At 36.9% G+C, this 22424-nt stretch overlaps 1 protein-coding gene across 11 annotated transcripts in view; it reads right to left on the minus strand.

Annotated features, from left to right (window-relative positions):
* Nucleotides 1-239: 239 nt before the first annotated feature.
* Nucleotides 240-22424, minus strand: part of LOC135217042 (leukocyte elastase inhibitor A-like) — a 125771-nt gene continuing 103586 nt past the window's right edge. For 4 of the 11 annotated variants that reach the window (XM_064252648.1, XM_064252636.1, XM_064252646.1 and 1 more), the window contains exon 8: nucleotides 240-719. In XM_064252648.1, the coding sequence (XP_064108718.1) occupies nucleotides 565-719 (155 nt within the window). In that variant the 3' untranslated portion in view covers nucleotides 240-564. Of the gene's footprint in view, nucleotides 720-3844; nucleotides 3985-8758; nucleotides 9426-14382; nucleotides 14469-21646; nucleotides 21734-22424 lie in introns of those variants that run through there. The other 7 variants (XM_064252644.1, XM_064252638.1, XM_064252639.1 and 4 more) reach the window with 7 other exon arrangements.

A 22424-nucleotide genomic window follows, 5' to 3' on the forward strand; every position in this document is an offset into this window, starting at 1 on the left:
ACCAATTTTTGGGGAACACGACCCCCCAACCATAAAAAATTCTGGGTACGGGCCTGGTTAGTTTATATTTTTTTAAAAATAACGGGGGGTAATCGATTGGTGGGAAATGAGTGCATCAAATTGTTTGGAGAATGGAGGTGACATAGCACAAGTAGGTACTGCATAGATGGAGTGTCAAGTCACAGGAAAGGAAGGACCTTCAATTTCAAGGAGTAAAAGGGTTAGTTCAAAACGCAGTCTTAATCATGTTCCAGAGTTAAATTTGTGTTATATTTATAAACACAGATAACAATTTTATTAGTTTTTCAGCTTTCTAAACAAGTAATAAAATATTCAAATACAATGCATTTATATTTCAAACTTTTACCCAATTGCCAAGTAATCACATAACAAAATTGTACTACTTATGCGCAGTTTACATTATGACTAAATGGAAAAATGTTTTTCCATTTTTTTATTTCTTTTACAAACTAAAACAAGAAACTGTGTATGCTACATCATGATGCCAGATTTCTAGTTACAACACTTTCCTTTCCCTCTAACATCTTTGAACTCAAATGGACACTAGAGTTCATCTTTTTGAATATTCTGACCCATTTCTGTTAGTCGTCCAGCAAACAAGACAAATCCTGTGGCTTCATCTCTCATGAAGAAGGCAAATGGATGGTTGGCATTAAATATCTCATTCATCACCATGCATCGTGCCCTTATAACAACAGCTGTAAATATAAAAAAAAACAATTAACCATCACAATGAGGTATGACTGTTATGTGTATAAAAGATTGGGAGGAAATTTTATGATAAATTTCTTCATGAAACTTTCTGCTTCAATAGTTTCTGAATTTGAAAATATTATACATAAAAGTTTCTATTTAGAAGTCCCATGCAGTACCCAGTTTTTTTTTTTTTTTTTTTTTTTTTTTTTTTTTTTTGAGGGGGAGGGGGTCGTTTTTCCAAAACTGGACCTTTTCTTCTACAAATGTCATTGCATATACAGGTAGTATATACAAAATGGAATACTTGAATATGTTATTTTAGTTATATTATGAAGAAAAATTGGGTACCTATGCGGTCTATGCCCTTCTACCTAATTAGATGTTATTCAAAGTACTGGCTTTGGTTGACAGAATTGTAATTATAATGTTGAAAGTTTGCACTGAAATTCGAGATTATTTCTTCAATTTTATTGATTGATCCATTTATTATGTTAACAATAATATAATAAATAACTTTATTTGTTGTTAGGTTATATACTTTGACTACAAAAAACAATAATTATTCATTACTTTGCAAGTACAGTTCAATGAAAAGGATAGTCACAAAATATGGACTTCAAGATGGGGGGGGAGGCTGGTCGTTCGACAGCCCGCCCCACCTCGGTACAGGCCTGCCATGACCAAACCTTGTCTGAGCTATCAGCTACTATGGTACGCTATTCAACACCTTACTGGCACCTACAGTAGAAGCCATTTTGAGTGTTTCCCATTCCTTAAACCTTCTCTGCATAAAATTCTGTACTTATAATTTTTCTTGGCCTCCAATCTTCCAAGAAAATACTGTAGCATAAGGATTGTACATTGCCTGAATAAAAAATATTTTAAATCAATTTCTTCACTCATAAATGCAGACTTCTTATTTCACTAGGAGCGCCCTCCTCTTAAGACCTGAGTTTATCTCTCTCTTGGAGTTGCTATAGTTCACTTTAGCAGTACTGAAATTTGTGATGTAGTTAGGATACATTCTCTAATGGGGGATATGCTTGTTTGAGAAGACTCAGGGTATTTTCTTATTTATGTTCTAACAACAGCATTTGTTACTATCAGCTAACACTTGATTTTCTTCATCAGATGATCTGCTCTAGGTTTATTTGCTACATTTTACATTCATATACTTGGCAGTAATTTTTTTCATTTCTAATGTCATTTTCTATTAAAACAACATACATAGTATTTAGATTCCCTAAGTCTTCATTCATCCTTATGAAGTGTTTTGATAAATTTTTCTTGTAGAATATAGAGCTAGATGTGAGAGTTACCGCCACTCTTGTCTTTTGCATTTCTATCCTGCATTCCCTATTGTTTGCCTCCATTGCTGAATCGACACTACTTAGAATACATATGTAAATTTTAAGCTTTAGGAGTAGTGCATCCTTCTGAATATGATCATAAAGATGATTGTCGTTACTTGAGTAACGTACTTTGAGATGAAACGTTGATAAACATTCCAAAACTGGTAGAGAGTCCTTTTACGCCTGTGGTAAATTTTATGGTTTACCTTCTCCACTTCCACGAACAACTTCCCAGTTATTACAAGAAATAATTAATTCAAAAATATGTTGACGCAAGCAACATCTAACCACCAAAACACCAGCTCAAATTCATCTTAACCGAGTTAAATTGGCTGACTATTTTGGCAAAAATTGAAAAGGAATTGCGTTTGTACCTGCATTGCAACAAAACAAAAAACCATAAGTACATACGTATAGGAAAAGACAAAAACACATCAAAAGAGCCAACTGCAAACTGTCCTTTGATTGGTCACAATTTGTTGCTGCCTGAGAGATTTCAGGGTACAACTGGACCTGTTAATACACAGCATAAGACTATTTAATAAGTTACCCCAAGAGCTAAAAATATGTACAACTTAAAAAGACATTCCAGAAGAAATCAGACATACCTATCTAAAAAATTGAGACAATTCTAAAACTCTGACAAATAAATAGGGATTACCCATACGCACCAAATGAAGGACAATAGGAGGGCTTCTGAAATAAGCGATGAAGATGATAAAGAATAAATTACAACATATATAGAAATGTAAAAGGTCTTAACTTACTCATTTATAAACCATATTAAAAGGGACAAATTTGTGACTGATGATTTCCTTACCATGATTCAAAATCTAGGAGTAAACTTTGCAAACAGCACCAAATGCTGTTTTTGGTGCATTTCCCAGTTCTTGGATAATTAGAATTAAATAAGATTTTCATTTGCCCATCTCCACCCCAAACACTATATAATTCCTCATAAAGTAGTTGTGTACAAAAAAAATTTACAGTCGCTCTCAAGTGTTCGAATGATTTACCAATCCATCACATGAGCCTCTGAGTGTTGAAATTCACAATTAACCTTTTGAACCAATGCTGCTTACAACTGAAATTTTCAGGCATTCACATAACTAACTTTATAGTATCGTACAAATTATATAGTACTATAGTGGATTCACATCAACCGTGCATCTGATGTCTAGGCCCGTCCCTTACGACGCTCCTGATTGGCTGTTGATAAGCCAATCACAGGGCTGGAAACTCTCAGTCTCTCTCAAGAGTTCACATAGGCAGGATGTATGTTCCACTTCTGCTGAGGGATACATCTTTCAAAAGTATTCCTCAGGAGAGGGGAAACATATATCCTGCATATGTGAACTCTCAAGAGAGACTGAGTTTCCAGCCCTGTGACTGGCTTATCAACAGCCAATCAGGAAAGTCGTAAGGGACGGGCCTAGACATCAAATGCATGGCTGATGTGAATCTACATAGTAGTATGAGCATCTGTCAGGGTATGGTGAAATGCAGAGCATTAGTTGGCCTTATGCTGGCACAAGCAAGGGCCTGTGCTAGTACAAAGCTAGCTTAATCTTAAAAGTAGCAAACATGAAACAGACTTATAGTAAAGGGCAGTTCTTTATTTACAGTTATATTTACTGACAAAACAGTAACATTCAGGTCTGACTGCTACGTTCTACATTCAACTAACCACTGTACCATATACAGTAATAGTGATAAAAGACTTCACGCACAGAAAGGGTTACGTTGATAAGTTTTAAACAGGCAACTGGTTTTACCTTTACTTTCAGTTATGGTTTATTAAGTCTCCCAGCAAACAGAAATAGACCTGAACGACGATTTTTCAAAAATAGTACAAATGGATGATCAGCTACGAATGGTGACACTGGTATGAAGGCTGAATTGGAAACCAACATTGCTGTAAAAGAGGAAATTCAAGTCTAGAAATATCTGACAGATAATTTCTTCCTTAAATATAGCTCAGAAGCACTGCCTGACAGTTTTTGCTTTAAAAAATAAACCAATGAAATTAAATGTCAAATAAAACTAGTGAGGTTCAATACGCCATTCAATATTCCAACTTTCACTTCCCACAACTGCACACATTCTACAGGTATACATTTTTGCTTTTTCACTTAAGCTGAACAAAAATCTTCTAAAGATAATGATCAGTTTGTATGAATCAGGAATACAGCTAAGCACGACCAAGCAGTTCTCCTTAATGGGAAAATGGGAATTCCTTGTATGATAAGCAACAGACTATACTACAAGCAATAGTTTTCATAGATCATTAGTAAACAGATGACACTTATAAAAGTAAACAATTGTTTCCTGATATGCATAAATCTTAAAATTGTTTTGTACTTTTCAATCTAATGTCAGGAAGTGAAGTAAAATCAACAAAAATTTTCTGGATAAATAGCAATAGTTTTAGTTATAGAAGTAATAGCTGAGCTACCCTACCAAGCAGAAATTGCTAAGTCAGTCACAGGTAATGACATGTTCTCCTGCACAAATTATGAGTCTAGCTAAGGGATCAAGTCCTGTGAAGTGAGGCCTTACTTAGGAGAGATTAAAGTTGTTGATAAAATTCTTAAAAGCTACAGTATTAATACTGTGCATTCTACAAGGTACTGTTCAATGACCTCATCTTTCCTAATCTTGAAGTAAACAACAACAATTCAGAGAAGTGAAGAGAATGAAGGTTCAACTCCAAACAAAGCATAAACTGGGGAAAATAGAAGAATGAGGTATGCATCAAGATCACACTGAACTGCAATCTGCTGATTATGGATTTCGCCAAAACTATCATATGTGGTTTGACAGGTGTTATATGAAAACCTGAGAGAAGGGGGATTTCATTGAGCTCAATGGAATTGTAGCTATATTAATACCTGTCATTAAAACACAGGGTAGCTCACCTTCTCCAAAGAGAAAGCAGATAACAATGATTAGGTCTGTCATTGATTAGGCAAACAGCCTTTAATTTCTATCAGAGAGTGAGAGAAATATGAAGAGAGCCCAAACCATCAGTTATACTGAAAGCAATGGCAAATAAACCTAACACAAACCTTTCAAAATGATGATGAAGGAAGGGAATTAAATTTAAACAAAACACTCAATATCAAAAAGGTAGAGTTGGCAATTTGAAGTACATGATCTCTCCACGACGAGTTTGAAGTACTTTGAACAGATAGTGTTGATAAAAAGGAAAGGTTCAATACATTATTCATGAGAATGAGTAAAGAACTGGATAACAGAGGAAAAGTGAAATAAGCACTGACTTTCAGCTATACAACATTCATTTGGAAATACTATACTGCACATATCAGACTGATACAGTAATATGATATGGGTACAAAGAAAGAAAAGAAGAATATGGAGGCAGAGTCCTAGCAAATCTAACATAACTGAAGAGGTAGACTGGAAAAGGTCACTGATAAGATGGAGAAGTAGGTTAGAGAACAGGGCATTTGAATAATTTAGTACTAATATTAAAAGTTAAAGGAAGAAGATGGTAAGTGGAAATAGTAAGTGTAATTTTTCTTTTACATGGGCCGAACCAGTACATAATTTTAAGAGGAAAAATAGGCGCAGGACTTTACAATGAGATATTGTGCTTTGACAATTAGATAAAAGATAGAGCAAATCTGAGGCTGTTCCACAAGGGAGGTATTGGAGCTAACAATTACATCCAATGTAGGACTTCCTAAGGTCAAGACCAGTATAGCAATGATTATATTCACCTACTAGACTCAACTCTCAGGAATATTTTTCAAATGCCTCCTCTATTTCTTAGATTTTCTTCATGGTTAGTCAACATTTTATGTCTGAGGATCAAAAACTGCAACTAGGTCATACCATATTGTGTTATGTCTGATATCAGTTACTGTATACTTCACACACTGCTGAAAGTGCCATCAAATGGTGTCATTATCTTGATGTTATGTCTTGTCTCAAAAGGTTGTTCTTGACCAGGTCCTTCTTATATTGGTTATCAGAGTTGAGAGCCTGTTAACATGCAGTCTGAAGGAAAAGATCCTACCAACTTTAAGACTCTGGTCCTCAGGTATTGAATCATTTGTGCCCATAAGTTCTCCTTATTCAATGTGCGTGTGTTGCTGGACACTATTATCCCGTGGAGTAATCATGCTGGACATCTGACAATCAGTTACTCAAGTCCTGTCTTGGCAAAAACTCCCACCACCTCATATTTGCATACCATTATCATTTCTCTCTCATACCTTTTCCCTTACTTTTCTGAACATGACAAGGATATTTGCATCTTCCAAGATGTTTTATGATTCTGATAGAGAAGTATGTATGCACTAGGGGCCCTTTGTATATTGTACTAAAGCCTCAAACCAATATGACAAATGAGTAGCTAGGAGCAAGGGTAGCATCCTTACAGTTCAAAACCAAAACTGTTATTCCTTCATCAGTTTCTACAATTATGGTATGTTGAAAAAACCAAAGGAAAAAGTACTATCTGGAAAATGACCATATAGCTGCTGTTGGAAAGGTGTGGGGCTAAACTTATTACTGTATATGTATTGGATTAATAGATGATGTCACAAGCGATCCCCTGAAAGACATAGACCCCTCTGCACATGACCAGACCACCCGTTCATCCTCCGTTGTATTCCGATAAAGCACTCTGAGCTGCTCTATCTTGATCTGGTATACAGTATTGTATTTGTCTTTTCTGAGTCAGGTCCTTCATTTTCATCCATTCATTATTTCATTCAGTGCTTATTCTTCAATGACAGTGTCTGGTAATGACTTATGAGGTCTCAGTTTTTTTTTCAGTTGTTTTGTCTTTGGCTGGTGGTATAACTTGTCACTAATGTTATTGTAAGTACTACCATTTTTGCTGTGTTCATTAATATCTAAGAACTCCCATTACTCTTGTTCATTCTGGGGGTTGCTTGTGTTATTTAGAATTTGGGATTGTACTTTATTGCCACAGTTAATGGGATTTCTCAGTGGTCACTTTTAGCATTATCAATTTTTGTTATTGTAAACCAGAGGAAGAAGAATTACAATCTTTGACATGTAAGCAGTGCACAAGTGCAGCAGGCCTTAAAGTTATCAGCTGACAATGCGGGTTATTCTTAGTTTGTTTGTTTTTTTTGTAAGCCTCTGACAACTGGAAAGTAGGGCAAGGATGAGGACAATCAAATATAAGTTATGGGTTTGCATGAAAAAATTAGTTCTATCATGTATTCTAAAAAATACGCTTAAAATACTAAACAAATCAATTTGACAATATCCTGTTAAGGATATCTCTATCTATATTTCTCCAGTGCTACCAGCCAAGGAGGGCAGTGCTTTTAATAAAAATTAGAGCAAACTAATCAGGTCAAATATCCCAAAAACAATTGGATTTGACAACTTTGGCCTCTCTTTCATTCACATTCAGTACCCAAACTTTACTTCCAAGAAGGAAAGTTGGCTTAACATGAAATGAAGGAAAAACCAATAATTCATAAAAATTCATGTGAGCATGCATACAGGCACATGAGGGAATAAACTGAATTTTAGGGTGAGACTTACTGGCCCCTCTGTGCATGTATACACTCATCCCTTTTAGAGGACTGTCTGTGGAATAATGTGGTGTGGTGGGGGGAGGATGGGGGGGAATGACACTATAAGTTATGGGCTTGTCATATAGTCTACTTGAACATCTAGTAAATTAAGACACATGAAATAAGACAGTTTGTATTTATATAAGAACTAGTTACAAGTTTTCAAATCTCCATAAGTTGAGAGACAACTGTACTGCATAAACTCATTGGAAGTATGAACATTTGAAATTGTTGCTGTTAATGATAACCCTCATTAGGCCAGTCTTGCATCCTCTTGGTTATGATAAGAGTTAAGTAGTGGTCCTTTGAAATTAGGTTAAATGACCTTGCCCTAGCCGATCATGGCAAGGACCTTCATGTTTATCGCAGGCTCAGTCCTAGCTAAACCACTGAAGGTGTCACAAATTATGCCCAATATTCATGATATGCGCATACTGAACTTGAAGATGTTTGACAGCTGGGTAGAGTAGTACTGCCAATGCACAGAAAGGTTTCTGACAAGAGGAAATGCCTCTTGAACCAGCTAATGTTTTAGAAATCGAATCAATAAATAATTCAATGCCTATCATTACATTCTACTTGAATGTCAACCTGCTACTGGGATCTCCGACTACCAAAGCCTCCGTACTTTGGCCTTCCACAGTTCTGTTGTTGCAAAATGCAAATACATATCTCCAGTTTAATTTATTGTTATACTATATTTTTCATAATCTATAAATATTCAACTCAGCTTATTGCTATTCAATATACAATACTGAATGTATGTATTTTATATACATATATGCTTATTTAAACTTCCTCCTTTTTCTTACATGCTGGCATACTTTTCTGCATATACTTGTGCAAATGCATGGCCTTTTGTTTGCTCCACAAGTATGCAGTATCATAAATTATCCTTGCACGACGTAAATGGCAGCACAAAATGTAGGTGGTAATTAATCCACCCCTACTGGCTATGCAGTGCAAAGTACCATTTACATATCCCATACTTCATAAACATGTCACTTTTATTTTCAGCATTTCATCCAGTCCCAAATCAAGCACTTTTTTTATATATATAGTTGTACCTCGTGTTGTAATCAATAAAGCAAGAAAAACCAAAACCATATCAGAAGCATTTACTCAGGTGATTGAAAAGACCAAGTTACAAGTGTTTAAATAAAGGTTTAGCTTCCTAAAGTCTTTTTAATATACCTTTAACATTTACTATCTTTTAAATTTTACTGAAAAATCACATTTGAATATCACCAGATACATATATCTATGGAATAAGGGCGAGTGAAAAAAACTGAACATGAAATCCTACTTTGTAACAAGTATGGTAAGATTAACCTTAAAATCTGGTACTGTGTAAACTAATCATTATGTTTCCCTTCTAATGCTCCCCATGCACTCTGCTTACATTAATATTTCGATTATAAAAATACAAGTACTGCGTGTAATGTGTATGGAATATAAGAATATAAGTGTTTCCGTAAATACATATATACTTTTCATAATCTACACTGCCTTGTGACTGGGTAACTCACTAAGTTATACTGTGCACATTTATCTTAAGCAAATATACTCCTTTCTTGTGCTAAAAAAAAATGCTCTTTAATATGATTCATGAGACTATATTATATAATCACAAGTTATGGGGTATTCAGTCGCCCAGTGAAGTGAACGAATCCAGAATGAAGATCATGAATGAAGAACAAAAATGGGTGATCTACTACAAAACTTGGAGTTGATTCAGGTTCTAATGCACAACACAGAGTCATCACCAAAGCTGTAAAGACAAGAAATGGGAATGAAGGAAAAGGGTATAGCAATGATAACTATACAGTAAAGGCATTATTTATTATTATTATATTATTATTATTATTATTATTATTATTATTATTATTTATTATTATTACATGTCTTATTAATTCTTTTTATTATTCTTATTATTATTATTATTATTATATCAAGTCAATATATAAAATAACCCAAATGGTTAAGGAAAAAATGATGTAAAATCAAAGCGCACAGTACAGTAGTTATGTACATATCATAACAATTAGTTATATATCATCAGTAGCCCTGATTGACAATAAATGGAACAGAACGTGTAAATAAAGTAATCAACAAATATATAAATATGCAGGAAAAGGAAAGTGTGCTCCATTATACAGTATGTACTATCCCAAAGCAAGGAACCCGACCGAAAACTGAGAAACAAATATATGGAGGTAATGGAACAACCCAAGGCCTAAGAACATATTTGTATTGTCTCCATCTAGCTTAAAGCCACTAAATATGGAGAAAAGGGTTCTTCTGTAGACAATGTCTACCTTAAGCCAAAAGGATGATCCACTAAGGGCATTTGAGAAGGCAAGAGAAGACTTGCTTGCTTTGATACTTTTGTTTCATAGGTTTAATGAGTACTATATAGTAGTTTGAAAGATTACACTGGTCACCTTGTTACATACTTTGAAGTGTCATGCTGAAATATTGCTATGCATGTTTTATTTATCAAGAGTGTTAACATAAATATAGAAATAGTACAAGTTCATCCTGTTACTACCTTCTACGGTTATTTTCACAATGCTATTTTACTATGCTACTGTAGTTTTTTTCTCTTGGTACTGCTCTCCACTCATTTCTCTAAAATGCATTCGAGAAAGAAAAATTGTCCAACAATTTGAAATAGAGGCAATCCCCGGTTATCGGCGGACTCGGTTAATGGCGATCCAGTTTTATGGGGCTTGTCTAGCACCATAAAATCGGCGATTTATGGTTCCATAATTTACTGAGTTTCGGTTATCGGCGCCATAAGGTACTGATAAAAGAGTTATGGCACCATTAACTTTTTATCAGCGCCATAAATCACTGAGTTTCGGTTAATGGCAGTTTTCGCTTATCAGCACTCTGCTGAGAACGAACCCCTGCTGATAACCAGGGACTGCCTTATCTGATTAAGCAACATTGGGGCTGGTCAGTTGTTGGATGGGTGACCGCTCTCCTCAGCGTTGATTCCTTGGGAAAGGATCTTTAACACAATTTCCTCAATCTACTCAGCAGTAAATGAGTATCTATCCCCGATGGAGTAGGGTCGAGCTATGGGTTAATAGCAAAACTCACCAATGATGAAAAGAAATTATAGATTTAACGACATTTGACGTAAATGGAACCTCTAGCAACCTCTGGTTGGCGCTCATCTTAACTTGCAGTAGCGTGGCAGTAGAGCCAAGGGTTGCCTCCTACTTAGGGGAAACTTTGCAGCGAGGAGGACGGTCCTATGGCTAGCAAGGTATGATAGGTGCCCAGCTTTGCCCTGGGCATAGCACCTCAATAAAACAACCAAAAAGCACTGACACCTACACTGAAATAAAGTCAAGACCTATCCACTTAGAATAGGGGGTTCTCCAGGTACACTGTACCCCCTGGCTCTCCAAAATCAGCACCTTGCTGAAAAGGTGAAGAGATAATAATAGGAGAACATCCAATGCTTTCTTCCACGATGCCATGCCAGTCACTAAAATGTTCAAGAGATACTGAAAAAATTTGACACTTTAAACTTACATAAAACATAAAAGCGAAGATGGCTCACGCCTCCGGATGTTCAATGGCAGTACTATGGGTGTAAAGGGCAATCGATGGCTGAAAACTAAGGAAGTAAAAGTAGTTCTTACATCCTTAGCTTTGCTACAAAGTAGGCAAAAAAAACACCCCACAACGATGTTTTAAACATGAAGTCCACATAAAATAGAAAACAACACGTTTATACAAAGAAAGAGGTTCTGGGAGGAACTCTTCTCTTTACACCGGAAGCAGAGCTATCAGGCTAAGTCTTCCAACGTCACTTCAATTCAGGGTGAACGTTTAGTAATTGAACACTGAACACTTTACGAATTAGAAAATAAACATGGAGGACAAAAACCACTGTGTTTATCTGAGAAATCATTCTGAATCATCACAGTGGCCTATGGGTCAATTGCAACGAAGCAGACTTATGGACTTATGTTGTAGTCGTACTGTGGGGTAAACATAAAGATGATAATGAGTCTAAAGAGACAAACCTCTCTGTCCGATGATTCCCGCAATGGCAAATGTGGAGTTCACAATAGGAACCATAAGCGAGAATCCAAAGCCAACCAGAGATTTGAATTAGCAGTTAAACCTGGACAGCAGAGAAATGATACTGATTCGAACAGTCAAGCACAGAAACACTCACTGAGAAGGCAGTCACTGCTCCTCACATGACTTCATAGGCTGAGTTGCCTGGTAGCACATTCCACCTTGGAATCCATTCGTCTTGTAGAGCCACTGAGTGCACGACAGATACCCTCCACCACCTACATGATAACCGCAACAAGAGGAAAAGAAAACCCCCTTGTTCAGTGATCATTCCAATTCTGTGTTGTTGCCAAAACATCACCAAAATAAAAGTAAAAATCGGCAACTCTTGGAAAGCCCGGAAGGCTGTCCTGAGTTTCCGGAAATCAAGAGAAGGTACTATTCGTCTCGGTCCTACACCAATAGAATTAACTTAAGGTGGCCTCACACTAGTATGCCTTTTTTTCTCCAGCAGCGAGCCGTTGCTGCTGAAAATGGAAAACCAGGAGCTTTTAGCTCGAGATTTTGGCTTCCCGACTGGACCGGAAGCAGCGAGCATGAACCGCGAGCGACTGCGTAGTGTAAACAAACAAGATGGCTGCTGCTGATAGGACGTACTCTCAGACCTTTGACTTCTCTTCTCCTGAGCCACTCCCAAACCCATAAACGGTTTTTGTTACTCTTGCACTCATGTATGTAAGTTTCGGAGAAAACACATCACAGCAGCACATCTTGCAACAGTCCGACAATTTCTGGGTGCCACGATGATATCAGCTGATCAGTTTTGTTTACTTTTTCCTATTGCTCCTCCAAACCACGAGTTCCTAGTGTGCCGATACAACACTTTTGCTCATGAGCATCGGCTGGATGCTGGCCAAAACCGCGAGCAAGAAATGACTAGTGTGATACCAGCTTTACAAGCATACGCCTATTACTTGAACGGTACAACTGATACCAGACGCATGCTGCGAGAATATACAATTACGTATATTCGTATTTTGACATTCACAAATTACCTTAAAGGTAATTATATTTACCGGTGGTTTGCGACTAGTCTATGATCGGTAAAAAAAATCCCAAAATCAATATCACCAAATGGAATGATGCAACATTCCTGCAACGTTCAAGAATTACTTTAAAGGTAATCATTAATGGACGACTTATATGTAGCCTAATCCCTGTAAGTAAATAAATCCAAAAGTTTTGGGATAAAAGAAGGGATAACTTTTAGAATTACTTTCAGGTAATCATTACCTTCGATTTGAGAATACTAGTCTATATCCGGTAATCAATACGAGGGTAAAAGGATTGTTCAAAGGTAACTGTTACCAACGCGGTGTCTTGCTAATAGCTTATGGCCAGTAAACAAATTCTAAAGTAATGGTTGCAGGTCCACAATAATATCACATGTGAAGTACAAAGTCTTTAATAGATAATAAAAGTTTTTGAACATTGTACTAGGTTCATCTTCAGCTTTTATTATCTATTACAGACTTTATACTTCACATGCAATATTATTGTGGACCTGCAACCATTGTCATCATTTTCGACACGGAAAATTGTGTCCCCTTCTAAAGTAATGACGTAACATCAAGATTAGTCACTGAAGGCAATACTTAAAGTAACTGATCTACTTGAATAGTGATCCCTATATATATAAGGCCATTATTATTCCCGGAGACTGCAAGTATCCGGCTAGATGTTAATCTGAACAAAATAAACAAAAGACATGACTCATCCTGCTCGAAGGCTATGAATGCGTTCCAGTGGCTGTAACACTACTGAAATCCCGTGATATAACCAGAAAATAAGGACAAGCTGCTGTAAGCAGTCGATGTTCCGTTGAGCGCAGCAGAAAACAGAATGATGTGATTTTTCCTAGTATTGCCGGAGGGGGACAGCACTGTAGACCTACACTGAGCCATCAAAGCACTACCCACGAAATTTGAACTTATGCTGCCATCAAGTAGAAACTCTTAGCTATATAATTACTGGGTAAATCACATATACAAAACTAGGAAACACATGACAATACACAAAGCACTACACCCAGGAGCAAATACGGACAGGCTATACATAACAAGCATGGAGGACTGCGTCTTCGTCGAGAGCAGAGCACTGGGGCAATATCTGAAAACCAGCGAAGATGAGTGGCTAAGGAGTGCATGGGAAGAAGGACTGATAAAAGTAGACGAAGACCCAGAAATATACAGAAAGGAGAATGACAAACAGAATGGAGGAATGGCACAACAAACTAATGCATGAACAGTACATGAGACGGACTAAAGAACGGGACAGCAATGAAACATGGCTACAGAGGGGAGAACTCAAGAAGGAAACAGAAGGAATGCTAATAGCAGCACAAGATCAGGCCCTAAGAACCAGATATGGCCAAAGACAATAAGTACATACTGAATGGAAATAACATCGTGCCAATATGCAGGAGGTGCAATATGAAAACATAACCATAAACTACATAGCAAGCGAATGCCCGGCATTTGAACAGAACTAGTACAAAACAAGGTAGGATTCAGTAGCAAAAGCCCTCCACCGGAGCCTGTGCAAGAAACACCAGCTACCTTGCATTAATAAGTGGTTCACGCACCAACCTGAAGGAGTGATAGAAAACGATCAGGCAAAGATCCTCTGGGACTATGGAATCAGAACAGATAGGGTGACACGTGGCAATAGACCAGATGTGACATTGATTGACAAAATGAAGAAAGTATCACTTTGATGTCGTAATACCATGGGTCACCAGAGCAGATGAGAAAAAAAAGAGAAAAAATTGATAAGTATCAAGACCTGAAAATAGAAATAAGAAGGGCATGGGATATGCCAGTGGAAGTTGTATCCATAATCATAAGAACACTAGGCACAATCCCAAGGTCCCTGAAAAAGGAACCTGGAAAAACTAGAAGCTGAAATAGCTCCAGGACTCATGCAGTACAGTACGAAAAGTGATGGACTCCTAAGGAGGCAGGATGCAACCTGGAACCCCACACTATAAAAATCACCCAGTTGCATTGGATGACTGTGATAAAAAAAATCATAACAATAATAATAAAGTAAATTGTATTAATATGCAAAAGATAAAACGACTTTCAAACACCTGAAAGGCGTTCCTTCTCGGGTGTTGAAGGCCTTTGTTTCATCTTTTGCATATTAATACAATTTACTTTACAACTGCAGATTTTTATCACATAACAGTGTATCACAATATATGTATATAGTCAATTTGTGAGCATTAGTACTAACAAATCTTTACCTTCATCATAGTATTTTCAATATTCAGGCAGAATTAAATGGAAACTAAACAGACCCTTAGCCAGCAACTGTGTCTGTGGCAACTATACTACATTATTGCACTGAGGGGTAACAAACAAGAAAAAATAAAAATACCTCTTCCAAAGGTTGTAACCTAGACCAGAATGCTACTCCAAAACAAATAGAATTTATTATTTTCATTTCATCAGATTATGAAACTTTGAAAAAGTTGTAACTATGGATAAAATCTAAAGTTAATTATCGATACAGACAAATCCTTCGGACCACCCCTGTGAGAGATGACCAAATCAGCTTAGTCTGGTTCCACTACTTACAATAATGAAAATAAATAAAAACTTAACAGGGCTAGTTTTAGTCAAGAATCCTACATTAAACTATTGAAATGTGATAAAATTTTCAATAAATCATCCTAGAGAAGTTGCAGGTGCTAATTCAGACAAATGGTATGGATGTCTCCTTACAGCAAGATACTACTAGCTTTCATGGGGCAAGTAATTATATATAGCTAAATTTTCATACTGACTTTATAACCTTAAAATTAATATGTGTAACTAAATTCTCATACGGACCTTATAACCTTGAAATTTGAAAGAGATCATTTCTAAACCAAGAAAATTAACAGAGTATAGTAAAAGGGGGATATCTAAATTCTGGAGGCATAAACGTTTTATTGAGGTTAATCTTTCATTACTGCATATAATATATATTGAACAAAGCTACAGCTATTCAGAATTTACTTATGTTAAATCTCGAAGGTGGTTTTCGAGCCTGAAGTAATTTAAGACAACTCTTTCCATAATCCATTTGGCAAGACAAAAAATACACAGAATTTATGACAACATGAAAAAAGATACTTGATAACATGCAATGTGCCTTGGAAGGATGCTCAGAGCTTTCCACACTGCTATCTCTCCCTTCCTATCTAATTTTTATTTTGTATATTACTAAAAGTAATTACACAGTGGACATTGTTAGAACTTTGCCATTTCCTTTTTGTTTTGATTCATTATCTTTAGTTTACCCTAATTTGCTATTTATTACACTATCCCCATCAGGGTTTTGAGTTTTCTTCCTCCACATTATTAAAAGTTACCATTCCTGTTTTTGATCCTTGGCCTGTTTGTTCTCAGAGTCCTGTTTTCGGTTTCCTTGGAGAATTCCGAGGTAACTTTGGAAGTCCCTGTACCCAGGTGGGGGGGAGTCTTGTTCTGGCCTTCATGCTGACCACAACTTATGGATTACAGCAAGTTTGCTCCTTTATTCTACAAAGTTTTGAGCTCGCTTTATCCCTAGAGCTTATTGCAATGCTGCTGCTTCATCTTGCTGTAGCCTTGGGCCAGTATTTGCCTGGGGGACCTCTCCATGAGCAGGTACTATAGTCTTTAATTTTTTTGACATCTGGAGAGACATGTATTTGTGACGTCTGAAAGATGTGGATCTACCTTGAGGAGGTTGGGCTTTGCTCTGCAGATATTTGGAAGATAGCGTGGTTGTTTTAATTATTGTATTCATATTGTATGATTGATATTCATATAATTTTGCATTTATAGAGGTTCCGGCAATCATTTCTATCTGTATTATATTTGTAGATACATTATAATATATTTTACTTGTGGTATTTGTATCCCTCTGTCAATATATTTGCACACTGTCTATTATTCCCTTATCGTGACTCTAACTTTGGAGAACACCAGTTATAATTAATTGCTTTTCTGGAATATGAAAAATAGCCCTTTGAGGAGGGTCCTGACAACATATGAAGGATATATTTATGAGAGTTTTCCGCTGCTTTGCAGCATGAAAGAAAGCTTAGCCTTTCTTTAAAAAAAAAAAAATGCTTGCACTGTGTTTCAACCGACTGAACTACTATTGTTCAGAACCCTTCTATTCAGCATAGCTATAATGTATATAAAACAAGAAGATTTAGCATAATAAGACAGAACAAATTACAGTAAAGCATTTTTGTTTTGCTTTTCTCATTAAGGTAGTGTTCATCATACCATTTAATTTCAACCAAGGTACCTAAATCCAAGTTAAAAAAGGTGTTTAATGAACATTATCAAGTAAATTGTTTGTTTGTTGGTTTGGTGTTTTTACATTGTACGGAACCAGTAGTTTTTCAGCAATGGGACCAACGGCTTTACATGATTTCCGAACCACATCGAAAGTGAACTTCTATCACCAGAAATACATATCTCTAGTAAAATACTGATTACAAAGCCCCAGCGTAAATTGACACACCCAATGCTGTAAGGAGTCATTCGCAAGCATATTTGTCTGAGCTAAATTTTTCATTTTAGCCTTGCCACTCTCGTCTTCTGCTGCTATTATGAAATGTATAGTTCCAACATTTACGCATTATACAAAAACCTTACTATATATATTTGGTATAAGGAATTACAGAAACTTATACCAAGACCATCTTAGTACTGATACACACACATATCAGTTGTTAAAGGCCATACACTTGGCCTGCAAAATGAACAATTCTACAATGACAATCTTGAATGAAGAGTACAAAAGGGTGGTCAGTCATACAACTTAGTCTGGGATTTGGGTTAAATGTACTATAAACTCTATGCGTCATAGCTGTAAAAGACGAGAAACACACATAATTGAATACAAAATCAATAAGAGTTATAGATAGAAATCAATTGAACTAATAAAAATAATTCACCAGTGAATGCCAGTGCAATAATCAGAAAATCTATTACAGAAATAAAAAAAAAAATGCATAGCTCACAAGATGATAAAACTGACTTTCAAAATGAAAGATTAATAACATCCAAATGGTTATCAAGAAATACGAAACACTATAAGCAACATCCCACAAAAACTTTGTTTAATAGTATTAGGTATCAGTTAATTTCTGAGGGCAAACCTGCGGTCTTAATATAAGGAATAAATTCTCTAGTGCAAGCTGGAGTCCGGTTAAAAAGGTTACAAGGAAACTTGTGGCATCTGGAGATGGGTAAGATGGTAGAAGGTAGGAGGATGGTATAGCCTCCTATTACCATCTCCTAAGGATAGCGTCATTTTTTCTCTATCCCAGGTAAAAGACGAAGGGTTGGCGTGAGGTGGGCAGTGCACATATGCTAAGATTGCAGGTTTCTGAGTTATGAAAAATACAAATAGATTTAAAATCTATCATTTGTTTATACACAGAACAAAGCTTTGGTCTTAACATAAGGAAGACTTACTCTTGGAGGGAGGATAGAGAAAGCCTTGGAACTGACTGGAGGTTCAGTTCACCTGGTCTCAGTTCCTGGCCAAAGATGGAAAAAGGAAGGAGTTGTAAGCCTCTCGGCTGTAAAGTAAGGGATACTCAGCCAGACATCTGCAGATATGAGGCAAAATGGAACTCCTGTGACATTGTGTCTTATAAAGAGAGGAAGGGAATTGCTTCCAAGGTAGTTCGAATTGTGTATGAACCATCAGCTAAAACCAATGGAAAGGAAGTCAACACTCACTTGTATCTGATCGGTTCCAGCACATGATGGATAGAATCTCTCCACTGCCCACCAGTGAGAAGAAAATAATGAAAGAGAGAAGAAACAGACCAGTAAGAACACTCACTCACTTCCAAAACCAATCATCTTAGGTTATGTAGATACAAACTGTTCTGTTAGGGGCACTGGATGAGCTACACAAATTGTTGAGCAGCCACCACTGGACCCAAGGAAAAAGTTTCCAAGGACCGCAGATAGAAGGATGTGAAGGTGGTTTGGCATAGCTATGTACCAGCCTTTAAGATCCTTTGAACCAACAGGTTCTTTTTTAACATGATGGAAGGTCCTAGTTCCCTGACATCATGTGCTCTTGTATGGCCTGAATTACTTTCGAATTGTGGAGCCAAAAGGACACAATATTCTTGGACACTTATTTTTTTATCTGGCCTGTACTAACAAAAAGGATTTGACAACTTCGTCTGAGATGTCGAGTCCTTTTTAGGTAGTTACACAGTGCCCTAATAGTATATAGTAAAAGAACCTCATCAGGGTCATTACCAACAAAATTCGCAAGAGAGGGGATGGAGAAAGACTCGAATCTGTCATCATGAACTGAGGGATCTTGGGTCTTAGCCATGAATTCTGGGACAAATTTGAAGGCTACCAACAACTCCCCCCCCCTCTCATGTGTGTAATGTTAAAGGATAGTCCATGTAATTTGCTCACTCTATTGGAAGAAACTAAGGTAAAAAGTTGAGAGTTAAATTCCTGTTTGCAGAAGCTTTTAAGCGATAATATGGACTACGTGTCAGACTGCTAAGCACCAATGTTAGGTCCCAACTTGGAGGCTTAAGATCTCTTGGAAAGCAGGACTCCTCGAATCTCTTGAGAAGCATAGAAATCTCTCATGAAGACGATAAATTAACGTCTTCGAGACATAAAATAAGCCTAGGGCAGCTCTGTATCGCTTGTTTGCTGATACTGAAAGAAGTATCTTCCTATGAAGGAAATGAAGATATCTACTACTTGTTGAATAGTACTTCTGACTGAAGATTGACACCAATCACAGTACATATGTGGTACACTCTCCCTGGTACAAGGCTGTAGAAGACTTCAAGTAGCCTGACATTTCTGTTGCTGCTCTGCAAGAAAAGCCTCTAGCTCACAAGAGATATTTGATACTCTACAGCCATGAAGAGACAGGGACCCTACTGGCTGGTGAAATCTCTCGTTGTGTGGTTGAGACAGTTGTGCCAAAGACGAATCTCTCCATATGCTTCTGACAGTAAGGCTAGAAGATTGGGAAACCATTCTGCATGTGACCTCAAGGAGGCTGCAAGGGTCATTGTGTGGTTCTGGGAAATCCTCACTCTGCTGATGAGTTGATGGATAAGGCAAAAGGGAGGAAAGGCGTAAGTGTCCAGATTGTCCCAAGGATGTTGAAGAGGCCCATGGATCTGGAGCAACTGAATAAAAAACCAATAGTTTTCTGTTGTGCCTTGTTGCTCTGTTCCCAGAACCTGACCTTATCAGTTCAGCAAGTACGCCACCAAATCGTTCTTGCCTGGGATGTATCTGGCTGACAGAACTACTGATTAAGAGACTGCCCACTGGTGCAGCTGTACTGTCAAGTCATGAAGATGACGAGACAATAAAAGCTACTTTCCTAGGGTACAGTACAGAAGTATACCTGGGAGAATGAGCAAGAGACTTGTACAGTCAGTTCAGTATTATATTGAGAGAGAGAGAGAGAGAGAGCAGAGAGAGAGAGAGAGAGATAGAGAGAGAGAGAGAGAGAGAGAGAGAGAGAGAGAGAGAGAGAGAGAGAGAGAGAGAGAGAGAGTGAGTTACACTTGTAACCTGGTAGTTTATGTCCATCTAAAAACAGCATTCCACTTCATGGAAATTTGATTAAGAAGTTAGGTAATTTCTTCATTCATTGTTTTTGAAATAAATTTCTAAATACAATACATAATGATAATACGTAATTCTCTGTCATTCCATAAGTTCTGTGTAACATTTTATTAAATCAGAACTCAAAAGATTTTACAACAATAGTACTACAGTACTACAGTAACCTAAGGACAACAGAATCACCCTACATACATATGCTATCTGTAGAGTAATAAAGTAAAATCTACCAGAAAATAATGCATATGCTAAAAACCCATATGTTTTTCTTTTTCCATCCTTTGCAATATATAGGCAGTTCCCAGTTATTGGTGGGGGTTCCGCACCGACAGCTTGATGATAAGCGAAAATTGCTGAAAACCAAAAATCGGCGATTTAAGGCGCTTATGGCGACAATAACTGATTAATGGGGCTTCTGCTAGGTATGTATTGTCACCAATAATGGGAAATCGACGCATTAGGGTGCAGAAAATCCCCAATTTTTGGTGCTAGACACTGCACTGTATCACAGGCCACACTGCCAAAGCTACATAAAACAAAGGGAGGTGATCTTATCTTCACTAATATGACCTGGATTGTCCTAAAACATTATTATTATTCTTATTAAAAAATTTATTTCAAACACTGAACCACAAAAACAGTCAAAACAGAACAACAATTAGGATGAGATGACACTGAACGTCGAAACTACTGAACTGTCTGACTTGGAATATACTGCATGGTTCCCTTCTCTCAGTACGCTTACTTAAACAAATATTCTTTAGCTAAAGTATTTCTTCAACATTAACACAGTACTGTACATTATACTGTTCTAATTATTTTAACTCAACATGAAGAACTATAGCCTTTGTTTCTTTCCTGATTTACAGTAACATATTATCTATTGATATTTTGGAATATCATCAAAGGTTAGATAAGTCTTCCTGCAAAATAAACGAATCCAGAATGGTAATTCTGAATGAAGAACAAAAACGGATGGTCTACTATAAATTTGGTTCTTTGAACTGCGGCTGAGGAACACTTCCTATATACCACCACTGTAGCTGGAAAAAGAAGATACAGAACAGTTGGAAAAATATTTTGACATGTGAAAACACCTGAGCAAACATAAACAGTACCAATAAGAGTGAGTTTGTTATAAGAGAACCAATTGATCATAATCAGCCTTAGACCCTGTAAAACAGACACAGCTACATGGACTTGAAGAGCTGAAAAGGGAAAGGTTCCATCACACAAGGCCAACCTGCAGTCTACCATCCACCTGAAATATGTTATTCTCCTGTGTACATAGTGACAAATTTTTTGGATATCTCCATTTTTGTATGTGTCCTGGCCCAGTACAAGGAGCCTGAAAGGGTATAACGTATCATCAACAACATTTGGTAGGTGCCCTGGCATATGGGACTGAACTGAAAAATGGCTACTTGTAAGCTCACAAGACTCGTCTGACTTTAAGACTATTGAAAACTTAAAGAAATGTATCAATGATTTTCAGAAGTACTACTAAGATTTGGTTGACATACAACCAGTTAAAGGATCTCAAGTCTATAATAACAGACAGAAATTGGTTATTTTGCCACTCAACACCCATGCCCACTAATATCTTGTCTGAGGAGTTGGAGAAGTTACCTGATCAAAAGCTTAACAAGGAACTTTGTTTGCATAGTGTTGTACAAAACTCTCAGGTACATGAAGAATGGAACTTGTGGTGGTTACAGTTTCCTAGCACCCCATCTACATGAAAAGAAGGGTAACCTTCCTGTAATTTGGTACCATTCTTAATGGGTTGGTTCACAATCAATATGTATCATTAAAGAATGGTTTTCCAACCATTTCTGAAAGGAAGTTAACTTTTATAAAATAAAGAACCCTTGTTTTTTCTAGACCGTGGGTACAGACTCTTGCTTCTTGATAATGCACCTGCCTTCTACTGAGCATAAACTGGCTGCAGAAAATGGTTAAACAAAGTGTTTTTTTAATTTTTTCTTCGAGGTGGACTTTGACTTGGATACTTGTGTGGAATGGTCTCTGATGACCCT

Source organism: Macrobrachium nipponense, chromosome 7, assembly GCF_015104395.2.
Source record: "Macrobrachium nipponense isolate FS-2020 chromosome 7, ASM1510439v2, whole genome shotgun sequence".
Lineage (NCBI taxonomy): Eukaryota > Metazoa > Arthropoda > Malacostraca > Decapoda > Palaemonidae > Macrobrachium > Macrobrachium nipponense.